The sequence below is a fragment of the Mytilus edulis genome, chromosome 9 (assembly GCF_963676685.1).
Source record: "Mytilus edulis chromosome 9, xbMytEdul2.2, whole genome shotgun sequence".
NCBI lineage: Eukaryota > Metazoa > Mollusca > Bivalvia > Mytilida > Mytilidae > Mytilus > Mytilus edulis.
In genome coordinates this window covers 28,365,318-28,384,194 of record NC_092352.1, presented here as the reverse complement: position 1 = coordinate 28,384,194, position 18,877 = coordinate 28,365,318, and the positions used below count along the sequence as shown (strand labels likewise).

Sequence of the window (18,877 nt, the reverse complement as noted above, 5' to 3'; positions counted from 1 at the left end):
ATAAGTTGTATTTTAAAGATATATGTATTTGATCTTAATCACTGTTATAGATGACAACTTACTTTATACTCATGATATTCTGTCTGAAGAGGTTCTCTATCATCTCTCTGTACTTTTCTACAACAAAAAGAAAACAGTCCAATATAAAGGTTTTTCATGAAATTCATTGGTGTAAAAATTAATTTCCTGTGTTTGATTAGGCTTTTTTTTGATTCTCATCATCTGGCGGGTAATACAGAGGGATAAATGTACGAAAAGCCATTCAATCAAACTTGGTTCATAAAAGTTTACCTAATAAACCATTTATAAAAAATTACATAATAAATCATGACCACAACTGAAACAATTACTACTAGGTAGAAGATTACACTTTTTCATTTAATCTGTATTATATTTTGAGAGATAAAACTCTAATTTTTAAAAAGTTATTCCAAGAAGAAGTAGATCAGGTTAAATTAAATGAAATGCTTAGCTTGACATACCTCCCTGTTCTCAGTATAAAATCTTCCTCAAAATTTCTAAGAAGTCTTCTTAATCTTTTCTTATCTGACTTTGAGTTGAATAATTCATCTTGCAGTTGTGACCTTTAAAATAAATGAATCATTGCTGTTATTAATAGACACATAGCTCTTACAGGAGTGGTAAAAAGCATTGTGTATAACTTTCAAAACATTTGGATAAGGCTAAGTTAGGAATGGAAATGAAAAATTGTAAACAGGCATAACTCTAGAACGGTCAGAGTGATGCCACCAAAATTCAAACTTGATCTGTGTTTTATGGTATAAATAAGCATTGTGTATAAGTTTTATAACATTTGATTGAGGCAAAATAAAGTTAAGGAATTGAAACCAATTTTGGGAAGTACTGACATACCTACAGATGGACAAGGGTAAAACTTAATGCCCACTCCGCTACAGCATGGTCATAAAATTCATAAATCAAGATGTAAAATTAATTTTAAAATGGAAACCATTATTATAGGATAAAACACCTTTAAAATGAATTTATTGGTGTATAAACTCGACCAACTCACTCACAAACATGTTATGTTATGTTTGTGAGTGACTTGGTCTAGTTTATAGACGACACGAAGGGAAAATATATATTTTAACGTCGAGCCAGATTGTGTTATTATCATCGCCATCTTGTTTACATTGGTTACAAAGAGAAGTTCTGTCAACATTGTCTATCGAAAAATAAACAAGGTCAAGACCAACTACTGGAAGTCCTCTTGGCCAATCATATCTATGTATTCCCTAACATGCAAATCATTAAAAAAGAATTATTCATACTTACAAATTCATTTCATGAAGATTAGCCTCTGTTGTTTCCTCTGATTCTTCCTCAATATTCAATTTTCGTTTCACTTTAGGAGAATGTCCATTTTTATGATCTAAAACATTAGTCCTTCCATTATCACGTAACACAGAAAAGTCTCTTGTCACAGCAAAGTCCATTGTTCCTAAAATGTCATCAATTTGTTCCTCTTCCTCCATGTCTACACGAGGCAAGATAATTGGATTTCTGGACTGAAATAAAAAACATGGGATGATAAAATGATTTCTTGATTAAAAGAGAAATGATGGCATTAGGCTTTCTTGAGTGCTTTAACCCAGCCAAATTCTATATGTTCCTGTCCAAAGTCAGCAGCCTCCATTTAATTTAGTGGTTGTGGTTTATTTGTTTTTCTTTTATTGTTTTGTTCATATATCAGGCCTTTGATTTTCTGATTTGAACAATTTTACATTTTGTTATTACCTGGCCTTTTGGCCTTTCTAACTTATTATATACATCAGGTATCATTTTCTATATGGAATAAGTACACAATATTTTCACTGTTTTTCAAATTGCAAGTGTTGAACTATTGGACCGGTCAATAATTTCAAACTATTGGACCTGGATGAAGCTATTTGACTGCAAACGTCATTATATTTTGTGGAATTTCAAATGCAGCTATGGGATTGGAGGATTTTTTTTCCGGAGTTAAGGTGTCACGTTTGACCTATTGTATCTAGGGTTGTCGATCGTCAGTGCAGGACGTAGCATTAGCATTTCATCTCGGAATATTTATGATGAAGTAAACGTTAAACAGTATGGTTGCATTTCTGCTTTTTATATTATGGTAGTTGATTTATCCCTGCCATTTATTGTCTGTTGTCTTTTTCGATATTATAAAACACTTACTGACTGGATATTCGTGGAATAGTAAGTTTATTGTCCCATAGGATACAACTATTGCCCTCGGCTATGCCTCAGGGCAATAGTTGCTCCTTGGGGACAATAATGGATTACTTAGTTGTGCAGGTGAAATAGATTTAACAATCTTTGTTAAGTAACTTGAAAATTGGTCTATAAGTTCCTTTCATGCTTTGATATACATCCCTAATTAAAGAAAACACAAAAGACAAACATACTTTATAACAGGATACATAAAGAACTTTAAACTTATCACACCTGAATATACATGTTCTTACATGACTTACAACAAATTTTGAGCCTACAGGATCAATGAGATCAATTGGACCATCTTCTGGTACTGTTTGTAATTCCATCTTCTCTCTAGGCTGGAAACATAATATAAAGAACCATTCAATTAAAAATAATAATAAAATTTTCTACTTTAGCTTTTCAGGCAAGGCATATTTTACTTGTAAGTAGAGAGTTCAGCATATAAGTAGGTTAATCTGTTGATGCTAGAGTTTTTCCAATGACATCTAACTTTTATTACTAAGAGGTATGTTTACAAGGCATATTTTTTTTTCTATTTTGAATCTCAAGCAAAGATGTCTAATTCTGTTTAATAGTTAGCTACACCAAGATTTAATTTGAATGTAAATATTTCATGTTTGATGTATTTCTGCATTCTTCTATTATGTGGGCACAATGTAACAACATTTTTTACTTTGCAATGCTGCTTCTGACTGCTAATCAATATAAACATGATATATACTAGTGGTCACTTACAGACATTGGTTTGGTAATGAGACGTTTAATCTGTCTATATCTATCATACAGAGGTCTCATCAAATCTTTATCCTCCTTTGATTTCTGAAAATTAATGTAACATATTTATAAACAATAAGCATATTTGATTTAAAAAAAACTTGACTGTTTATCTTAATTTCATCAAAGCATTTCCTTAAGTTTTGACAGATGTGTATCCTTTCAACTTCCAGGCTGTGCATGTATTTTATTTTACTGAGCTTCTGAACACATGTGTATGGCTTTTTCTTTTTAATGAATTAAATTCTTTTTTATTTTTAAATAGACATACATTTTATTTTTTCTTTACACACAGTGTTTACTCATTTTCATCATAATTGTAAAATATAAACTACAGTGGAGAATTGTATTATATGTTCTCTTTGTCAATAATAACTCATTAGAACTTACAGGTCTACCATGTATACTCTCAAAATGTAGCAATGCCTTCTGAACTGCCAGTTTCTCTTCCTGGACCTGATCTCTGTTCATTAACTGCAAATGATTATACATACACAAAATAAACTTCTAGGTTAGTAAAAGGAGGGAAAATTTTCTGAAATGATTCATATTCATAAATATCCATTCTTTACTTTAAAAATGTGAATATTATCAAGGAGTTTGCTTTCTATAAATCTCTTGTAATTATTATTACCTGTATTTCTCATGGGTATACCCATTTGTTTAGGTTTTTTATTTCAATAAATGCTAGCACTAATAATTTTAAACATCAATAACTTAGCTAAACCACATATCCTTGCCGTGAAAAAAATTCTTACTTCAATATCCTCTGGTCTCTGATTTTCCCTTCTTTTCTCCTTTAACTTTCTGAGTATTAGTATTAGAGTTTGTTCCATAGATGGGGGTAGATCAGGTGGGTCCATCCTTTCTCCACTGGATGAAGCACCACTACCATGACGACTTCTACTTCCCATCTCAGCTTCCTCTTTCAGTTCTGAAAGTGAATGTCAATTCTTAGTCTTGGTCATATTTTTTACAATCTAACTTAAATCTTTCTTTCTTTTTTTTTAAAAATTAATCAGTTACCATTTCAAATGAACAATCATCGAATTATAAAACTTTATTCTTTAAAATGCATGAGATTAAGTTTTGATGTTTTGTAAATAGAACTTCATACCTGATTTATCTATATGGTATCAAATTTCTTTACTTATTATTCTGTATAGCAGGCCTTCCAGTCAAACATTTTGAGCACAATTATCATACTAGGAATCAGAATTCAAATTCAGAAATCAAAATACTGGATTTGGTGTTATGAGCTAAAATTTGGTACTCTGGGTACTGTGTTAAGTTTTATGACTGAGAGTCCAGACTTACTTCTGAGATCTTTCTTGGCCTTGGTTAAATCAGCCAACCATTTTTTAACTTCCACTCTACTGATCTTGTCTGCATGAGATGGCTGAAAAGGTAACAAATATTTTGATTTATAGTATTTCCATTAAACTGTTGATAATCAGCTATTGCTTTTGTGTTGAGTGAACTTCAACTAAATTTTATTGTTTCAATTTTATTTAATTTTCTAACATGACTTTCCTAAAAAAATTAATATGAGGCTGACTTGTTACTGCCTATTTTAAATCAATCCTACATTTTTTCTGTGCATACTTCATAATGTCCAAAGTATAATGTGTGGTACTGATTTCCACGGGCATGACCACTGTCTGGAATAACCTTCCTTTCAAAACCCAAAAGTCAGGGTAAAGTTGTGCTGAATATGAATATCATAATTGACCCTATACTCCAAAATAATACTAAACTTGAATCTTTGTTCTTTTATTTTGTTATCTTAATTTTAATAAGGAACTATAAAAGAATAGTAACAAACTTACCTTAAATCCTTGCTCTTGTTCAAAACTTTCTTCAAAATGTTTTATCTTCTTTTTAATGGCTGAAAATCAAATAAGAAATGTCTCGTCATTAATGATAGACTTTTTAATTCATATAGCTTATACATGTAGCAGCAAATATGTGAAAATAACTTGTTGTTCTAAAATTTATGTAAAATAACCTTTAGTACAAGTTCTGTTTTAATGAACTGTAAATTATCCAACAGTAGATTATCAAAGGATGACATTACTCCTGGTAAGTGAGAAGTAAAGATTCATGAGTTCTATTTTCATTTATAAAAATCAATTGATTGATTGATTGTTGTTTGCTTTAAGCCGCATTAGCACAAAAAAAAAAATCAAAACTTTTCAATATCAAAAATAATGTACAAGGAAAAAATAGTCACCTTGTATTTTCTTTATAATCTGTTTATGTTTCACTGAAAAATCATCATCAATACTCCCTGTACTGTAAAAAAAAAAGAGATTTACATTAGTGAAAAAATATTAAAATAAACTATCAAAATATGAATCCCATGGATTTCCAAAGGATAAAAATTGATTAAAAAATTTGTATTTTCTGAAAATTTATCTATATATAAAAGAATACATTATAGAGTAGTTGGTCTTGGAGAAATGTTTCCAGACAATGTTGCATCAGTTTCTTTATTCAGATACATGTTTGGTATCTTAACTTCTAAACTTTTACAAATTGTGACTTGGATTGAGAGTTGTCTCATTGGCACTCATATCACATCTTCTTAAATCTATAGACCATATTTCAGTAATTTTTTCAGCAATAGGTCAACAATGTTTTGTGTATAGGATTATTATAAGATGCAAATATCAGACTGGTAGGTTTCATTTGATGTTGAACTCATTTTCATGGTTCATTGGTCAATATTTCATTTATGACATCACAAATAGTACTCATTTTCATTTCCCCCAAAAAATCAATGAAAATGGTTAAATTTCCATTGATTTTCTGACAGGAAACATAGAGCACATACGGTAACAACTAAGACCTTTTAAAATAATGTTTGTAAAGACATTTAACATGTTTAACTTGAATATTTAGTTTGTCGACAATTGGCTCCTGGTCCTAAATTTGGTTGAAATCAGGCCGGTTTTGTCAAATTTCGCCAAAATCTCTTATCTTGACCTATTTAGGATATTCATATCAATGCATCAGAATAAAACTTTGACAGTCACACTAAATACTTTTTTTTAACTTTCTTACATGTCTTTAAGACAAATCAAAACATTTTTTATCTTGTAACAATGAACTTTATAATTGGGGCAAAATACAGGCCTTACAGAACTAGAGTGCAGACTGTTTTAATATGACTCTAAATGCAAAACAAGTTTTTCCAGTTGTGACCAGCTACTTTGTTTTACATGTTGTATTTTAATGATACAAATAATTAAAATCAGCAAAATTCTCAAACAAATTTGATTAAATGAAGGAACTAGACTAGATAAAACAACAAACCTGTGTTTTCTGTACAGGTCTTGGTCAACAGGTGGAGATGGAGGAAAATCTGTATTGTTATGTACACTGAAAACAAAGAACACATCTACAATCTAATAACACATTGTACACTATTCATTAGGTTTTATAAAATATTATTTATTCAAGCCAAACCATCAATACTGCTTATTTTTGTAATGTTTAAATTTCTCAACAGCCATAATAGAATACCAACATGACATTTGAGATCATGTCATGTCAGATTGATGTCATATTTATGGATATGTAGCTAACATTATCTACAAATCTACAAGCCCCAACACATGACAAACATATATCTACTTCGTGTTAAATGATACAGTTACACATGAACATCTCTACTACAATCAAGTGTTACTTTACTACAATCACATGACACTTTAATAAAATCACATGACACTTTAATAAAATCACATGACACATAGTACAATCACATGACACATTACTACAACCACATGACACTTTAATACAATCACATGACTCATTACTAAAATCATATGACATAAATTCAATCCACACTAATAAAAGCCCTTTTCCTGACAGAGAAATAAATGGTACAATTGTACCAACATATGTAATTATAAATAAAATTAAATCATGCAAACCATGCCAAGGTAAAACTATGTATAAAATAACATAGGATCAATAATACTAGACAGCTGTACATGTCAAATAAAAATAACAATCTTAGATGCAATTCATTTCAGCCAACTACTTATTTGAATTCTTAATTCATAACATAGTTTTTCTTATTGTTCAATCATGCTTGTTATACAATGCCTATGAATTATACATAAAACCAGGCTCCTACAACCTATATCATTCAAATAAAAGCTAGGATAAACTTCATTTTGCGTCAAAATCAAAAATTTGATAATAGACCTGAATGTATGAAAGTGACCAAACAAGTATATAAAATTATTAAAATAATAACTTAATAAGTTTATTTGTATCGGCTTTGCTCATTGTTGAAGGGTATACTGTGATCTAAAGTTGTTAATTTTTGTGTCATTTGGTCTATTGTGGAGATTTGTCTCATTTGCAAACATACCAAATCTTCTTTTTTTTATAATAAAATGTAATCATGACATTTTTTATTGAATGTTATCAAAGACTCAATCAAAGAAATTTCCCTATAAAATCAAATCTTTGGAGTAAGAGACTGACTGGCTTAGAGTCAGAATAATATGTCGGGGAAGGCTAATATGGCTTTATGTAGAGTTGTAGACCTTGTGAAGTAGCATAAAATACTAACCACTGGCCAGTAAATAGTGAGCCATACATGAACATCTATCATTAGTAGATTTCGATAAGTTTTGGTTTTAATAATTTTTATATAAAGTTTCCAGATGTCTAAGTATGATATGATCATAGATGCAAATTCTTGACTCGTAATGGTCAGGCAAATAAAACTTGATCTACACTACTATAATAAATATTGTAACTAAGATCTGTAAAGCAAAGTGTTTATATATGTTTGTTAAATTTAGTGAATAACAAGTGTACAGTGATAGTTTAATATAACATTATATTTTAACATATCTTATTATTACACAAACAAAGTTGATACATACAGATTAAACATATATATCACTGCTCTATTAACTTTTGAACAAATGTCTATTCCAATTCAGAGCAGAAAGCTCTTGATAAACCTATTTTGAAACAGAGACATGTTATGGTAGTTAGGTGCTATTTATCATCTCACTGGCTTGTTTTAAAAGAAAACATGTGAAACACTCAAAATTCACATAACTTATAAACACACGAAAAGAAGTCTAAGAAGTCTTAATTAGTCTTCCTTTTTATGTGGTAATTCTATCAGATAATACTTTTATGATGACATCTATGACCTACACTTATATTGCAGTACTTAAACAAGTAAATTTTATTATTTCCACTTTAAAATATATATGGAACCTCAGGACAAGCTCTTAAATTTTATCAAGTTTCATCATAACCTGACAAGACCTTTGAGAGACGTTGTGCCTATAAGATACTCGGACAGACAAGACTTTTTGATTTCTATACTGTGGATTAACTTCAAGGGTAATGATTTATAATGGATTGAGAGAATATAGTATGGTTTTGCAAAAATCAACAAAAATTGGTATTCCAGGAATATATCAATGAAACCATTACTTTTTTTTGCAGCTACAATTTAATGCCTTGTGCACACTTATGTTTAATTCGAATTGAAATTGAATCAAATTCAATAATCACGTTCACACTCTCCTTTTTTAAAATTTTGAAATGAAATCGAATTGGCTAATTGACATTAACCAATTTGCATAAGATACACATTTTTGTTTATACGAATTAGTTAATGCGAATTAAATTATAATATATAAATTGATAATGCAAATTAAAAGTTAACATCATTTGGACATTAATCAGAATTTGACGTGCATTGCAAATTCGAATTAGAATTTATGTTCTGATGTAAAACTTTTCAAATGGTAATTAAAATAATTTGAATTACGTGTAAACGTAGCATTAGAGATTTTAGCCATAATAGTACTTTGACCCTATAAACCTAGCAAATAAGCTTTGGTTTCAATCTATTGAGCAGTTTCTGAAAAAGATTTTTTTTAAAGAAAAGTTTATGGACAACAGACAACAATGAGCTTAAAATGTTTAGTTCTTTCTTTGTTACAAAATATATATTCCTTTTACCCAAACTGATTAAGGTCATTAATTCAAAATAACTTATGAATAAAACATTCATTCTAACTAATAGAGCAATGTAATGTGATTATAAGCATGAAAATAAATATTGTTCATTTTGTATTACTTTCCATTTTAATCTTAAATTTGACATTTTTCTAAAATACAGCATCAATTGTTACCTCCAATAAATAAAATTATTGAAGATTACAATTCGATTTCAATTGTTTCTTTCCAATGTACCTTACAAACAGTTTCAGATACTTCACTGAATAATATGAAAATATCCTTGTTCTTGTGAAACCAGAATTAAAATTAGTAAAGGTGAAAAACTGATCGCAAATAACAAATTCCCCTTTCACCGTACATTTTTTTTTACAAAATGTTAATTTTGTTGCTTTTAAACTTTATGTCATTCATAAGATTGGTTTCTTTTTAGTCGCCTGCTCTAAAAATCAGGAGTAATACAAAATCTACAATACAGGTAGTTCTATAAAACCAGAGGGTGTAAATGTGAAATTCACCTGTTTGGGAGGCAAGCACTTGGTGAAAGTGGTCCCTCCTCATCATATTCAAATTCTGTCCAGCTGAGTAATCAGAAATTTATAAATTTTACAAATTTTGTTGTCAGTGTTGCATTTCAAGATAATAAAACTTTCTTGTAGAGTTTTAAACCAGATGCTCCGCAGGGCGCAGCTTTATACGACCACAGTGTTCGAACCCTGAACATTGGGGCAAGTATGACACAACATTCAAGCTTGATACAGCTCTGAATTTGGATTGTGATTAAATAGTTGACACAACATAGGTTTCTGACACAGAATGAATGTGGTCTTAGAACTTAAACTAAAAAATTTTAAATTGGACATTTACCTATTATGGTCCAATATCCAAAATCTAAATACATGGTCAGATTCAGCATATCAAAGAACCCCAAGAATTCAATTTTTGATGAAATCAAATAAAGTTCAATTTTGGACCCTTTAGACCTCAATGTGGACCAATTTGACAACCGGGCCCAAAATATCAAAAATCTAAATACAAGGTTAGATTCAGCATATATCAAAGAACCCCATATATTCAATTGTTGATGAAATTAAACAAAGTTTAATTTTGGACCCCGATTTGGACCAACTTGAAAACTGGGCCTATAATCAAAAATCTAAATACATGTTTAGATTCAGCATATCAAAGAACCCCAAGGATTTTTTGTTGATATCAAACAAAGTTTAATTTTGGACTTCATCTTAAACTTTTCAAAAATTTGAAATTTGAAGAGAAAAAAATATATGCATATTGAATATTGAAACCCCCCTTTGGAGTAATAACCCCAAAACTCAGTGTCAGCCTTTCCTTTGTAGTATGGAACCTTGTAGTACAATTTCAGCGAGATCTATACACTTAAACACAAGTTATTGTCTGAAACTAGAAAAATGCTTCTTTTTGGCCCTTTCTGGCCCCTAATACCTACATGTCTGGGGCAATTAACCCCAAACTCACAATCCCATTCTTCCCTTTGTTATATGGAACATTGTGGTACAATTTCAGAGAGATCCATACCCTTACACACTAGTGTATACAAAATACTGGTTTTGGGCCCCTTTTTGGCCCCTAATTCCTAAATTTTTTGCCCCATAACCCATAAAAAGAATCCCAACCTTCTACTTGTGGTATTTAACATTGTGGTACAATTTCAGAGCAATAGAAATATCTATACACAAATTATTACCCTGAAACAAAAAAATGCTTGTTTTGGGCCCCTTTTGGGCCCCTAATTCCTAAACGGTTGGTGCAATCATCCCCAAAATTAATCCAAGGCTTCCTTTAGTGGTATTGAACCTTCTGAAAACAATGCATAAAGATCTTTTAACTTAAACTAAAGTTATTGTCCGGAAACCCATGTGTCTTAGGGCGACGACGACGCAGACAACAACCCCATACAATTATACGAAATTTTTTTTGCTGTCTGTAAAAATGCTTATTTGAGCCCCTTTTTGACCCCTGATTCCTACACTGTTGGGACCAAAACTCCCAAAATCAATCCCAACCTTCCTTTTGTGTTCATAAACCTTGTGTTTAAATTTCATAGATTTCTATATACTTATACTAAAGTTATTGTGCGAAAACCAAGAAAAATGCTTATTTGAGCCCTTTTTTTGGTCCCTTATACCGAAACTGTTGGGACCAAAACTCCATAAATCAATCCCAACCTTCCTTTTGTGGTCATAAACCTTTTGTTTATTTCATAGATTTCTATTTACTTAAACTCAAGTTATAGTGTGAAAACCAATGTGTCTTTGGACGACGACAACAATGCCAATGTCATAGCAATATACGTCCGCAAAAAAAAAAAAAATTAATGAATAACATTAACATATGCTTAAGGAGTTGGTTCACTAACTCATAGTTTTGGCGTTTAAAATCTGAAATTTTTTAACCTCCAAATGCTTTGAAACTTTGATGAAAGCAAATGTTAATATTTTTTTGGTGCGTAATTTGGCAGTGCCACCCCTGGCCCTCAAATATTTTTGCTGAAATATACTTCATATACTCTATTCTTTACTTCAACCAAAATTTCAATGGGCTTGGGATGGCACCAAATATGAAATCATTAAAATTGGTTGAAAAAATTAGACAGATTTCTAGAAATATGTACTAAAATGAAATCTACTCCTTTTTCGGGCTAATACTTTTAATAAATAAGGACCATATACATAATTATTTTATCAAATTTTCAAAAATAATACATTTAGCAAAACATACACAATATATCTAATCAAACAATGAAAGGGTTGTTTATAGGGGTAACTGGCTCTACTCCTCAGACCTTTATACATGGTGCACTCAGACTTCCTAGTATTTGCATACAATTTTTTTTAAATAAAGATTAAAAGTTTTTCAAAATGAAAAAAAAAGTTCATTTCATAGCTCATCAAATCAATGTTTAATGTTATATTTCATAAGAACTAATTGTGTTGAAATAACTTAAAGCTCTGACTAATATACAGGTTACTGTGGATTCACGCATTTTCGTGGGTTTTCATTTTCATGGATAAAGGAAAACTTACATGTTCGTGGATATTTAATTTTGTGGTTTTGTCAAAGTTTGCATACAAGCCTATAGGAAGATTGTCATTCATTGAACATTTAATTTCGTGGTTTTGTCAAAGTTCGCATACAAGCCTATAAGAAGATTGTCATTCATTGAACATTTAATTTCGTGGTTTACCTATACCCACGAAAATTGGTATCCAACTAATAATAATGAATCCACAGTATTTCTTTCAAATATAATACTACAGGATAAACAATTCTAAACCCAAACATTCTCATACTTTCATTAAATTTTGTCATTATACCATCAAAATTCATAAAAGATGTTCAGTTTTTTATCCAATCAACATGTAATTTGTAAATTATTGTTTAAACACTTAGTTTTTAACTCCCTTTAAAGCAATTATATCTTCAATTAATTCATATATTCATTTCTACAATTACTTGAATATGATTGGTTTGAATGAACTTTTTCAGTGGTTAACACTTCAATAAACCATGTTGCTGAAACTGTTTTTGTAAAGTAAGAAACATCTTGTCGATTTCACTTTGATATATTCAGGCACATGAATGGGCTTCTAAGAAAGTTTAATAGAAAAAAGACAAATGTTTGGGTTGAGAATTATCAGCATCAAAAACACTTTTTCTCAAGGTTATTGATGTCTAAATCTTGGCCACTGATTTACCCAAATTTACACATCAATAACCTTTTAATGGAAAAACATGTGTTATCCTTACTAAATAGTGTGTATTCATTGGACTGAAATACAATACCTTTAATGAGACTCATATACTATATATCTGCATTTTCTGATAAAATTCAACATTTATAAAATTACCAGAACTGCTAAGAATGTACATATTTTTCTTTCTTTTGATATAAATCTGGCTATGTTACATACCTAGTTTTGTTTTTCTTTAATTTATGGCTCCTTGGTGATACCATGACATCATCCCCATTCACCTGGTTTTTGGCACGAAGATACGAGACAGAATGTCCTTTAGTGGCTAAAATTGGATCTGAAATCAATAATAAACATCGTGCAATTAGAATTTTCAACCTGGGAAGATTAATTATATGATTTATAATACTGTATATCACTAACAATATTAATTAGAGATCATGTCATACTAGTACTCAAAATTCAATCATTTAAATTGAATCTCATTTTCTTGGTTATTTGTGTTGTGGATTTCTGTCTCATTAATGTGGTTTTCCATATCACATTTTCTTCTATAGAATAGGTGATCCTGTATACTATGCATTAATTTTTCATATTTTCTCTTCTCTCCAAATATTCTACTTTTGACCATTCCCGGAACTCATATTAAAGACTGAACAGATCTGTACTTTTTGTCTTCTAGTAAGTTTTTATTTTAGCTTCGTACCAATCCTGTGAGTCAAACAGTTTTAAACATATTTTTTTTACAATTTGGTCTTTAAATGTGTTATACAACTTTTCTATGTTATAGGTGGGATGAGAACTCACAAACATGTTTAAGATTTCTATGTTATAGGTGGGATGAGAACTCACAAACATGTTTAAGATAAGTCACTGATTGTCATTGGCTGTTGTCTGCCATACTTGTTTTTTAGTTAATTGTTATCCACACAAATTCAGCTGTTGATTTTCTCTTTTGAATTGTATCACATTTTGTCAAGTCCATGACTTTTAAAGCTAATTATATGGTATTGGTTTTGCTCATTGTTGAAGGCTTAATGGTGACCTTTTATCTCTTTTTTGGTGTACCTATTGGATAGCTGTCTCATTGGTAGTTGAAACCAATCTCCTTATTTTCATGTGAGACTTTAATATTTAAGAACGTATTTGCAGTGTCGATTTTCCCACTTTCAGTGTTTCAGTCAAAGATCTTTTTATTTATTTCACATTTAAACACTACATTGATATTGTTATACAGTACCTGTACTATCCACATGTTGATGGAGTGTAGACAAATCCAACAGAGGAATGAAGGGTTTACGACTGTTACTTGGTGATCTACTAGGAGACATATCAGGAGAACCTCGTTTCTCTATCTCCTCTCTGTTATTGGTTAGTTCTAGGAAAGCAACTCTTGGTTTGGGATGGTTGTGATTCATATCGCCATCAGCTTCATTTTCTTGGTTATTATTGGATGGTGTCTCCATGATAAGGTCCAAATCTTCTGACATTTTGTTGTGTTTCACAGGGACAGGTATATCTTCACTTGGCGTTTCTTCTTCTTCTTCATCTCCAGTACTTCCTCTTGATTTCCTCCTTGATGGGGATCTCCTATTCAAAGGTCCAGAGGTCCTTTTAAACTGAAAAAAAACATGCAAACAAATTACAATTTTTTTCCATTAGTTTGTTATATCTAATTTCTAATAAAAAATAACAACCATGCTTATCTATGAACAGTTGAACAGTGTATTTAAAAAAGTTTATCACACATCAATGATATAAAACACTAAAATACCTGTTAAATACTGAAAGTGAAATTCAGGTTATGACCCATTTGACTTTGGTATACTATAATCACATCTGTTGACCTTCCCTAATGATTTTCCCATCCTAATTAATATTTTCAAAATGTATAGAACTGTCATCATCAGTATAGCAGCGACTATGACAGGTTACAGAACCTATTTATATCAACTGCCAATAAATCCTATTTAACTACACAAGGCATTGGCTTTGATGAAATCTCATATTGTGTTACAAAAGTCTTAGGTGATCATTAGCCTGTAGTCAGAAAAAGATATGTACAGTGAAAATATCATAAAATTCCTAATCTTCTCTCTGAAAGGCAAATATAAAATTAACAAGTCCCTGACAATGAAATTATAAAATTATACAGGGACATAACTCAATATGCTATGCTTACAGATGGAAGAGGTTCAGTGGAATTTCTTCTTACTACTTCAAATGGATCTTGTTCACTGTCATCATCACAAACAAATTCTTCAACTCTGAAATAAAAAAATCAGTTATCTGCCATTAGAAAAAACTTTCACACATCTGTTCAATTAGCAAAAATATAAAAATTAATTTCTCTTATGGCTGTGGTCTCTTCTCACATGAAGAAATATACATTGCATCTTACTGCAAGGAGTAGGATATGAAAAAGTGATAACTATAAATGCATTGCTTACGAAACAATATTGCAACATTTCCATTTCTATATTATTATGAGGCTGACTTCATACAGGAACTTCTTAGGAAGAAAAATAAGAAGTTAGCAATATCCTTTAACTTTACTTTCCGCTGTATAGATGATGTTCTCTCACTAAATAATTCAAAATTTGGTGAATATGTTGAACGCATCTATCCCATCGAACTAGAGATATAGGATACAACAGATACAGTTAAGTTGGCCTCATATCTTGACTTACATCTAGAAATTGACAATGAGGGTCCGTTGAAAACAAAACTTTACAACAAAAGAGATGATTTCAGCTTTCAAATTGTGAACTTTCCATTTCTAAGAAGCAACATTCCAGCAGCACCTGCATATGTGGTATATATCTCCCAATTGATACGATATTCCCGTACTTGTATTTCCTCTCATGATTTTCTTGATAGAAGGTTGCTGCTCACAAGGAAGCTATTAAACCAAGAGTTCCAAATGGTGAAGTTGAAATCATCCCTTCTTAAATTTTACAGACGCCATCACAAGTTCGTTGCTTATTCTTTAGTTTTATATGTTGTGTCATGTGTACTACTGTTTGTCTGTTTGTATTTTTCATTTTTAGGAATGGCGTTGTCAGGGTTTTTTTTATTTGTGAGGTTGACTGTCCCTCTGGTATCTTTCGTCCCTTTTTTCCATTTTTTCCATATGAATCACTTTCCTCCATAGCAACAAAAATATATGAATTCTTCAATAATTTATAAAACAATCACACTTACCACCTGAAAATCTTATTTTAGTAAATTTTTTTAAAGTTCTGAAGTGTGGAAAAAATGATTTAAATGTCTGATTTCAGAAGTTTAACTTTGGAAAGGGACATTTTACACTTGTTAGGAAACCTATGAATAATGATCTTGCTAACAATACAATGTAGTATTTACTTTTTCGGAACAAATAATTACCTCTGTTCTGATGCTTCTTTTCCTTCAGTGCTGCCACCCTGAATATCAGCAATATTTGTTGGAGCCTGATAATACAAAACAAATGCATTTGTATAAGCAAAAAATAAAATCTATATTTTAATAATCATTATTTTTAAACATTTTTGGCATAACCTGCGAGAAAAAAAATGATTGCTTTCTTCTTGAGAGATATTTATAAAAAAAATATAAAAAAAACCCAAAAAAAACCCCAGCTTTTATTGATAATCCACGTGCAGACAACATGCAATCAATTTGTCTTATACAGCTGCTTGTCAACTTTTATTATAAAATTGAGAATGGAAATGGGGAATGTGTCAAAAAGACAGCAACCAGACCATGCAACAGACAACAGCAGAAGGTCACCAAAAGGTCTTCAATGCACCGAGAAAGTCCTGCACCTGGAGGGATCCTTCAGCTGGCCCCTAACAAATATCTATACTAGTTCAGTGATAATGGACGTCATACTAAACTCCAAATTATATACATCTTAAATTGCCAAAATATAGCATCTTAAATTTTAGGTGATTTCCATTCTCTATGAATAAAAATTCAGTCCCTCACCCTCAAACAAACAGTTATATATTTGGTATCTTCTTCTTAGTATAAAGTTTATAATATACCTGTGCTATCATAATTCCTCTGCTTTCAAATAAGTCAAAAGCTTTTGACACAGGTCTGGCCTTCAAAGGTTTGACAACTTGATCTACTTCCATTTTTTCTGGGTCTTTCTGAAAAGCTTTGATTCTATCCATGATTGGCACAGGTTCCACAGTCTCAATTAGCCTAAAAAGGATCACAACAGTTAAATACCTCTTGAATCCTATTCAATTAATGTTGGAGTCAAAAGCACCTTGCAACAGGTTGAATTGGACCTCATAACCTCAGCATTGACATGCTGGTCATTACTGTAGCTGTAGAACTTCTTGTACCACTCACCCATTAAAGCCCCAAAAGGAATATAATATTAAACAGATAAAACAAAATATGCACATATGTACCAAACATACACATTTTGCATGTATAAGGATCTCTGAAGTAATTTCAAACTACACTTAACTTCAATTATTCACCTAATCAATTGTTGGTGGTAAAACTAACTTCCAATTTTCTATTTATTCATTATTTGGGGTCAGATTCCTTTTTTTGTTTTAAAGCAATACAAACACTATCTACTCTAACTGTATGAGGTTATTTGGTTTTGGTAAAAATAAATGTACATACCCATCGTCTAGGTGCTCCACTTTTAGTGCTTCTTCATGAGAATTATCTGAAAGTATGAAAATATTGTTTTTGTTAGAGAATCCTTTCCTACCTATCATAACTTAGGTGGCTTTTTTCTAGTACAATGTACTAACATTGTATAATTGATATTTCAATCAGTAAATATTATGTTCAAGGGTCCATAATTGTTACACTATTATTTATATTTTATTCTTTTGTACAGATTCCACCTTTTTATTTCTAAATGCAAAAAGTGTCTATCCCCATCTACTCTTGTTACTTATGTACATAATAGATTGATAGTAAGATGTTGACCTTGCTTTTGGTCTTTGACCTTGATGATTAGTGCAAGTCATTCCATTCTTATTGCGAACAACCTTTTGTTTTGCTGTCAAAAAATCATTGAATATATTTGGTTGATTAAAGAGGGACATATGAAGCTAAAAGTCTGCTGACAACAGATCATTTTTTTTCCTCTTACAGTTATAATTTTTATGCCCCATTTATGGGCATTATGTTTTCTGGTCTGTGCGTCCATATCTCTGTTTGTTCGCTCATCGGTTTGTTGGTCCGTTCGTTCGTCTGTCCCGCTTCAGGTTAAAATTTTTGATTAAGGTACTTTTTGATGAAGTTGAAGTTCAATCAACTTGAAACTTAGTACACATGTTCCCTATGATATGATCTTTCTAATTTTAATGCCAAATTAGAGATTTTATCCTATTTTCACGGTCCACTGAATACAGAAAATGATAGTGTGAATGGGGCATCCATGTACTTGGGACACATTCTTGTTAAATCTATAACTTGAATGACAAATTGAAAGCTGCCAAAAAAGAGCTGTACCTTTTTGATGTTCATCTTCAGCCTCTGTATCATCTTCATCTCCAAACAAGTTATTAGTTATGGCTTTGGTTATGGCATGTTGTACAACTCTGTAAAACAAAGTATGTCCCATTAGATGATAGTAATATCAGTAGATATCTTCCAAAAGAAACGCTGATACAGAAAGTAAATAAAATGTTTAATGTCTATCTACAGTTTAAAAATATACAATAACTAAACTAAGTAAAGTAAAGTATAAATCTATTTTGATATTATTTATTAAAAAAAAAAAAAATCTTGCTTCTAATGAATATTGAGATATTGAAATGTACTTATATTCCTGCAACAATTGTAGCTGACAAATTGGTGATATGTATAATTATAGATTTTACACATACCAAATCAATATAAATTTTGTATTTCATTCGGTATCAGTTTTGGTTTAAGTGACTACTCTAAAGGCAAAACTTTTAAGAATAATACTGACAAGGTGTAAAAATTCCCCTTAAATAAGGATGTTTATAGAAATGTTTACTTTCATGTAAGGTCATCACATAAATATTATGACAGACTCAAGGTGCAGGATCCTGTTATAGACAACTTAATAAAATCATGATTCTAAATTAACACATTGTGACATGATGTTGGTGATGGATCTTTTGATTGACTCCATTAAGGGAGAT

At 30.8% G+C, this 18,877-nt stretch overlaps 1 protein-coding gene across 8 annotated transcripts in view; it reads right to left on the bottom strand.

Annotated features, from left to right (window-relative positions):
• The window catches only part of LOC139487998 (protein FAM13A-like), a 69,637-nt gene that overhangs the window by 4,793 nt on the left and 45,967 nt on the right, over positions 1–18,877 (bottom strand). For 4 of the 8 annotated variants that reach the window (XM_071273293.1, XM_071273298.1, XM_071273294.1 and 1 more), the window contains 19 exons: positions 18,216–18,304; positions 17,373–17,418; positions 16,772–16,934; positions 16,131–16,195; positions 14,926–15,010; positions 13,984–14,362; positions 12,963–13,080; positions 9,531–9,593; positions 6,322–6,387; positions 5,237–5,298; positions 4,833–4,891; positions 4,321–4,402; positions 3,762–3,937; positions 3,394–3,477; positions 2,965–3,048; positions 2,484–2,564; positions 1,297–1,529; positions 483–584; positions 63–117 (listed from right to left, as the gene is read on the bottom strand). In XM_071273293.1, coding sequence (XP_071129394.1) covers positions 63–117; positions 483–584; positions 1,297–1,529; positions 2,484–2,564; positions 2,965–3,048; positions 3,394–3,477; positions 3,762–3,937; positions 4,321–4,402; positions 4,833–4,891; positions 5,237–5,298; positions 6,322–6,387; positions 9,531–9,593; positions 12,963–13,080; positions 13,984–14,362; positions 14,926–15,010; positions 16,131–16,195; positions 16,772–16,934; positions 17,373–17,418; positions 18,216–18,304 — 2,092 coding nt within the window. The remainder of the gene's footprint in view (positions 1–62; positions 118–482; positions 585–1,296; positions 1,530–2,483; positions 2,565–2,964; positions 3,049–3,393; positions 3,478–3,761; positions 3,938–4,320; positions 4,403–4,832; positions 4,892–5,236; positions 5,299–6,321; positions 6,388–9,530; positions 9,594–12,962; positions 13,081–13,983; positions 14,363–14,925; positions 15,011–16,130; positions 16,196–16,771; positions 16,935–17,372; positions 17,419–18,215; positions 18,305–18,877) is intronic. The other 4 variants (XM_071273295.1, XM_071273299.1, XM_071273300.1 and 1 more) reach the window with 1 other exon arrangement.